We start from the raw sequence: 7660 nt of genomic DNA, 5'->3' as shown, positions 1-7660 counted from the left end.
ATCCTACTAAAAAATAGCACTAATTGCTAATCTTTACTGTGGAAAATATACAAATTATTAGTAGCAGCTACAGCCAGAATGTTTTCCAAAGGATGCCAGGCTGTGTGAAGAATCTTTTTGCTAAAGTCTAAACAGTCGACGCTTATTTCGTCTTTCTTACGTTTGCTGCCAGTACAAACTTTCCTAGGTTTTAATATAGTCCTTGTTCTCATATTTTCACGGCAAGCCTCTAATGTTATATCACGTTTAGTTTCTCTGTCGAACATGCGAAAGAAATTGTTGTAAGAACCAGTCATAATGTACCTGTGGAAGAGAGAGAGAGAAAAGAAAAAAGTATGTATACCTTACACAGCCAACAAGATATTATGTAAAAACATGTCAACACAGGAGGAAGTTTATTTGAGTTATTCCTTTACTCTTTTGCTTGTTTCAGTCATTTGACTGCAGCCATGCTGGAGCACTGCCTTAAAGAGTTTTTAGGGAGAGAAAAAAAAAAGGACCCCAGGATCAGTGCTGGATTAACCATTAAGCAAAATAAGCACATGCTTAGGGCATCAAGGGAAGGAGGGGGCCAGCACAGAAATGGTAAATGGTTTACAGCACAAAAAGAAATCACTTTAAACTTGCTAAAATAATATTCGGGATGCCTTTATCTCTACTAAGTATAGATGCAGATGTGTTGCCCAAGATTAATTTTGAAGATTTGATCAAAGATTTTGCAATTCTGAGATGATGAAAGGGAAAGTTAACCTCAGTTGAATTTGAACCCAAAAACAAAGCGTGCTGACAATCCTGCTAGTTTGCCATCTTAATTTCAATGATGATGATGATGATGATGATGATGATGATGATGATGATGATGATGATGATGATGATGATGATGATGATGATGATGATGATGATGCCGGTAAGCATTTTGCTCAGCATGCTAGTGATTCTGCCAGCTTGCTGCCCTGATAATAATAATCCTTTCTACTGGAAGCACAAGGCCTCAAATTTGAGGGAAGGGGATTAAGTCGATTACATCGACTCCAGTGTATGACTGGTACTTATTTAATCAACTCCAAAAGGATGAAAGGCAAAGTCAACCTTGGCAGATGAAATACCACTAAGCATTTTGCTCGGTGTGCTAACAATTCTGCCAGCTTGCCCCCCTTATGCCTTGATAATATTAATAATAATTCTTTCTGCTATAGGCACAAGGCCCAAAATGTTTTGGTGGGGAGGGGACCAGTTGATTAGATCGATTTCAGTATGCAACTGGTACTTAATTCATTGAGCCTGAAAGGACGAAAGGCAAAGTCAACCTCGGCAGAATTTGAACTCAGAACATAGCAGAAGATGAAATATCGCTAGACATTTCGCCTTATGACTTAATAATAATAATAATAAAGACTTCCAGAAATAACAGAAAAACTTACCGGTCACCTCCACTCCAAGCACATTCAAATTTATCAAATATACAGTCATTTTCATATAGTGAGCAAAGCTTATTGCGGAGGTATTCGTGCACTTGATAAGTTTCTATTGGCCGGGAATCCATCTGCAAATCCCAAACTTTTACAGACAGATAATCTCTCGTTATCATGTATCGGCCATTATGACTAAACTTTACATCTGATATACTAGAGATGATTTCTGAGAAAAAGCTTCGGTTTGTTGGATCTTCTGGTTCTTCAAATACTGAAAATAAGCAGAAAAAGAAAAGAAAAAAAAAGGTTTAACATAAATGAGCTGATTTCTTTTTTTTTTTTAAACATGTTGGAGCATATTTAAACAAAAAAGAAAAAAATTGAAAAAAAAAAAAAAAAAAGAGAAATTGCTGGGAAGTGTATGTTCTTTATGCAACATCATAAACACATGCAAAGGCAACCACAGCCGTGGAGGTGCGGTGGATGGGTGTAGATGAGATGCTGGATCTATGATTCAAGGACCAAATAGCTGTGTTAAGCCAGATAGCAGGTTTAGCTTGCTACCCAAGGACTGTTAAAGTAGGTAGTATATTCAGTTTATCATCAAAGGACTTGGTATTGGTATTAAACGAAAGGACTATGTTCAGATTTGCCACCCAAAGACTAGATCGCTAGGTACTATGTTAAACTGGGTAGTGTTAACCCTTTGACATTCAGATTTGGCATTCTGCCAAATGTAATGCTTATTTATTCACACTACTTTGAATTAATCAGGTATTATCTCATGGTTTGGGGGGTTTCAATGATGTTATTGTTTACTTTCAGAATGACACTGTAGGGTAGGTGCGAGAGGCTGGATCTGACCAGTTTTAAACATAACACAGGTAGAATATTTGGGCTGGATATGGCTGGTTTGAATACTAAAGAGTTAAACTAGGTACCGAAGACCCCCACCCCACAAAAAAAAAAAAACAATATGGTGTTAAACCAGTTAGCATGCTCAGCTTTCAACCCAGGGACTCAGTGTTAAACAAGGTGCCCCATGTTGAGCCCATCCCCTAAGAACTAAGCATTGGTGTTAAATTGAACCCAAACTAAAAAAAACCCAAGAACAAAGATGGTGTTAAACCAAGTAACCCGTTAACCCTTTAGCATTGAGATTACTTTGATTATTCTGTTAAATATTACGCTTTATTTATGCACACTTTTGATTTAAGCGTGCATTAATCTTGTAGCTTCAAAATTTCAAATGATATAGTTGTTTACTTTTCGAATGACATTGTAAGGTAGAGACCAGATCTGTCTGGTCTCTTATATCTACCTTACAATGAACATTTGGGTCGGATATGGCCACTTTAAATGCTATCAAACGTAATGCTTATTTATTAGCATTGTTTTGAATTAATCAGGCATTATCTCGTATCCTTGAGATTTCGATGATGTGATTGATTAATGTAGAATAATTGTAGGTTATGTGTGAGAGCCTGGATCTGGTCAGTTTAAATGCTAAAGAGTTGAGCCTACAAACCAAGATAGCTGTGGCGTTACATGTCAGACTTACTGCCTAATATATTTGTACACTGGACACAGTAAATGTCCAGGGACTCAGAAACAATGTACATATGATAGTGGTGGGACTACAACAAACAAAACATAGAATGCGGGGGAGGGAGGGGGGGCTGTGAATAATGAAAGAAAAATAAGCAGAGACACATACGTTTTGCATGTCGGTCACACAAGGCTTGTGCCCTCATATCACATAATCTGATAGTTCCTTTACTACTGCTATATACAAATAGACTGCATTCTGTTGGGTGGAATTCAGCTGCAGTTATAACTTCTGTCAACTCCTCCATATTAGCAGGTTTGATATCAACAATATCTGAGCATTTGTTAAGGACGCTTTTTGTTGTTGTTGTTGAAATAGATTTTCTTTTTTATGTCGATATTTCATTTAATATTCAGAAAGAGAAAACACATATAAAACAAAAAATAACACAACCGGTTGCTGTCTGCTCTCACAGAATTAACTAAATCTGTTTGGTCAAAGAATTCAGCACCAGTATTTTATTTATTTATTCATTTAACAACTTTAGCATTCAGATTATGAATTCAAACATTTTCATTCACATTGTTTTTAATTTATCATGCATTAACTTGTAGCTTCAAAATTTTGATAATGTGATTGTATATTTTAAGAATGGCATTGAAGAGTAGGTGTGATGGGCTGGATCTGGCTGTTTTGAACATAAAACAGGTAGCATATTCTGGCCGGATATGGCCAGTTTAAATGCTGAAGGTTAAAGCCTGGTTCTTATTCTATCGTTTTCTTTGCTAAACTGCTAAAATGGCTTGTTAGTGGGGTTTGAGCAAAAACATTCAGACTGTTCATATTTTAAACTATGATCCTTTTCCACCACACAAAGTCGTATGAATTCTTGTGTGCAGAACACAAATTTGCAAAAAAATTTCCTGAAAATTCCAAAACAAAAAGAAACAGAAAATTTACCAGAGATTAGGTGCGGGTGGCACATAAAAGACACCATTTTGAGCGTGGCCGTTGCCAGTACTGCCTGACTGGCCTTTGTGCCGGCGGCACGTAAACGCACCCACTACACTCTCTGAGTGGTTGGCGTTAGGAAGGGCATCCAGCTGTAGAAACTCTGCCAAATCAGATTGGAGCCTGGTGTAGCCATCTGGTTCACCAGTCCTCAGTCAAATCGTTCAACCCATGCTAGCATGGAAAGCGGACGTTAAACGATGATGATGATGATGATGATTACATGGGGTGCTGTGCTGAAAGCAGAATTCTGCCAAGAGTATTTATAACAATATAACAATAACATAATAAAGGATACTGAAACTTTGATCAGTAACTTCTAAATGCCATAAATTGATCCTCAGGTCATCAGCTGATAAATAAGTCTCCTGATCACTGTTGACAGAAATGGAATTGATGTGATAAGTGTGAGCATTAGCAAAAATACGCCGCGGACTCGCCTCCACTAACAGCTCCATGGGTTTGAATACTGGGACACGTAAAGCTGTGATGTTGGTGGAGTCCCGAGACAGACCACCTTCATCTTTCAGGTTGTAACCTTCCGGTCGCTTATCGCGTTCTGTCACCTTCCACAATTTTATTGTCTTATCTGAAACAAAAACAACATCATTATTATCATTATTATTATTATTATTATTATTATTATTATTGAGTGAGAGAGCAGTGCATGCCACCAAAGGGACACTGGGGCAGAAATATACGAAGCCCAATATACCCATCATGACTACTCGTCTGATAAGGGTACACCAGGCACATGCATCACAACCACATGTGCACGACATGGTGATCTCCTATCAAGATGAACAGCATATGACCTTGCAGGTGGGGCCCAGTTAGAATTTTCTTCTGGTTGAGTAGTCCATCCCACCTAAAAGGTCCCTGAATAAGGGTTGTTTAAGGATGTTGAACAAAACATCCATGTTTCCAGAGGTGAATTATTTAAACCCCAAAGAATTCCTTTCAACACATGGCTATAATGCTCCCCCCACTACTTCTGCTTGTGATCAGAGCAGCACATATTGTCAGTCATTAAGGGACATGCTCAACTGGACAAAGTCAAACAACTGACAAGCAAATCTGTAGCATTGAGCAGAATATTTGTTGTAGCCTATCTTTTACATCAAGATAAACATGTACCTAACAACACTCCCAATCAATTTAAATCAGAAGCCATGAAAGACAGTGCCTGGTGCTGCATCAGGGCATATTATTATTTCTTTATATCATCGATATTGTGACACTTGCAAAGGATGTAGGATTTGAAGAAGTCATAGAGGACGATGCGATTGAGCTGCTAGTGTCGCAGAGAAAAGTTATCTCAACAAAATTCTGTCTCTGACCCATGCAAACATGTATAAGTGGGTTCAAACAATATGTATATGTGACTGGCTTTTACACAATTTCTGCCAACCAAATTCAATAGGCCAAGAAATGGTTAAGCAGGAGTTATGACAGAAGACACTCTAAGGTGCTGTACAGCAAGATCAAACCAGAAACTACATACACAACTACAAAACGAACTTAATACATGCTTATGGATATGTCCATGTGTGTCTGGGTAAGTGTGTATGTGTGTGTGTGTGTGTTGCACCAACAGTCATTTAAGTGGAGCCAGAATTCTGAAAGGAAGAAATCAGACAGGAAGTAGCAGTCTTGGCTTAATAACAATAAACTGAGTTAAAATAAAGAGCAGTTAGATAATGAATTTCCTCAACTAAACATAATCTAGAATGTTAATTTATCCCCAACAAAACATTACTTCAAATTAAATACACAGGCTTAAAAAGTAGATAAACAGTAGAATCAAACATTCTCTCTCTCATGTACCCCTCTCTGTTGGTGTGTGTGTTTTATACACACACAGAAGGTGTCGAGAAAGTTTTGCTTGATTTTGTTAAGAGAAAATTAGTAACTAATTATTAAATAATTAATGAATAGTCTTAATTTTGCCAAATTATGCTTAAATCAATAAGGATGCATTTTTATACTGTGATTTTTTTCCCCGCCAACATTTTTACTACAATCTTTGTAGACAGTGTGTGTGTGTGGGTGGGGGCTCTTGTAATGAAGTGGTCCCAGATTCAATCCCTTTGCTTGGCAGCATAAGCAAAGGACTTCTACCATAACCTGGGGACAATCCAAATCTCATGGGTGAAATTGGGCATCCAGAAATTGTGCGGAAGCCATTCAAACAAAGAAGTCGCCTGTAACTTAAAATGCCAGTCCATCCCCAACATACATACACACACACTGTGTCACGTTGATTTTGAGTAAGGATTATGTCTAAGAGTAGGGGTGCTTTGAACAGGCCACTCTGAAAACTGATTGGAATTAGGAAGGACATCCAGCCATAGCAACCACGCCAAAACAGGATTTTGGAGCTTGGTGCAGTCCTCCGAATTGCCAGTTCCTGTTAAACCATCCAACCCAATATCAGTAAGGAAGATGGATGTTAAATGATGATGATGGTGGTGGTGGCAACAGCAAAGACAACAACAACAATGATGAACAGATTAGTTCCATTGATCAACCAATTGCAATAATCATCAGAAGATAGATATATATATATGTGTGTGTGTGTTGATATATTTCCAATCACCGGTGATTAATTTTTGCTGTTATATTTAAATGATGAACTAAATCTACTTTGCTAAGCTTTCATCGCACAGCCACAACCAAATAGTTAAGAAATTACATTGGATGTTGAATGACAATAATAATGAAAGACGGTGACAAAAAGGGTTAATTTTGATAATTATCAAGAATCTGAAGGCACTTAATAAAATAACATTTTAGTTATGTTTAATAAAAAAGCCCTTCCATAAAATTATGATGGAACATCTTAATCTCAATAGGAACATTTAAATTAAGCATTTCTAAGAAGTGGTTTCAGATGGATTGGTGAAGTAGGAAAAGACAGTATTTTCTAGCAATCTAAATTTCTTAATATGGATAATTTGGAATGTATCTCAATTTTTAAAATAAATAAATATATCATCAAGAAGGACATCCAGCCATAAAATGCCGCCACTAAAAGTACCACCCTAGCATGGCTAAGGGCACGTGGGAGCGGTGGAGTATAAAATGTCTCAGTCACTGATATTGATATTTGATCAATTTCCTGTATTTTATTGTTATCCTATGCATGTACGTATGTCAGATACAGATTTTGGAACAAACTGCTCTTACCACTTTATGCTCTTCATTTGTTTTCTGTCCTGATTTTAAACTGTTGGCATATTGTCCAAGACAATTATTCTATCTATCTATATATATCTATATATGTGTAAAATCAAAATAAGCAACAAGGATATCCAGAGGTAATGCAGTACGATCGTTTCATGCAACTCCATTTAATTGAACAATGCAATCATTACATCAATTTAAAATGCAGAGCACTCCACTTTCCATGCTAGCATGGGTCGGACGATTTGACTGAGGACTGGCAAGCCAGAAGGCTGCACCAGGCTCCAATCTGATCTGGCAGAGTTTCTACAGCTAGATGCCCTTCCTAACGCCAACTACTCCGAGAGTGTAGTGGGTGCTATTACGTACCCCCGGCACAAGGGCCAGTCACACAGTATATATATATACACACACACACACACATTATTCTTTAAGCAGCTGCCACAGAGAGATAGGTCTCACAATTCTGTGCCAGGAAATCTCTATCCTCAGTTAGTTTTGA

The 7660-nt window shown here is 37.6% G+C and overlaps 1 protein-coding gene across 1 annotated transcript in view; it reads right to left on the bottom strand.

The window, feature by feature from the left end:
- Position 1: 1 nt before the first annotated feature.
- The window catches only part of LOC106874159 (serine/threonine-protein phosphatase 2A 55 kDa regulatory subunit B alpha isoform), a 66122-nt gene continuing 58463 nt past the window's right edge, over positions 2 to 7660 (bottom strand). The window contains exons 4-7 of the mRNA XM_052975640.1: positions 4271 to 4757; positions 3130 to 3294; positions 1422 to 1683; positions 2 to 303 (exon numbers count right to left, since the gene is read on the bottom strand). Of these exons, the coding sequence (XP_052831600.1) occupies positions 27 to 303; positions 1422 to 1683; positions 3130 to 3294; positions 4271 to 4757 (1191 nt within the window). The 3' untranslated portion in view covers positions 2 to 26. The remainder of the gene's footprint in view (positions 304 to 1421; positions 1684 to 3129; positions 3295 to 4270; positions 4758 to 7660) is intronic.

The sequence above is a fragment of the Octopus bimaculoides genome, chromosome 22, assembly GCF_001194135.2.
Source record: "Octopus bimaculoides isolate UCB-OBI-ISO-001 chromosome 22, ASM119413v2, whole genome shotgun sequence".
In the NCBI taxonomy this organism is placed as follows: Eukaryota; Metazoa; Mollusca; class Cephalopoda; order Octopoda; family Octopodidae; genus Octopus; species Octopus bimaculoides.
The sequence above is the reverse complement of the archived record's forward strand: the minus strand, read 5'-3'. Positions and strand labels throughout refer to the sequence as shown.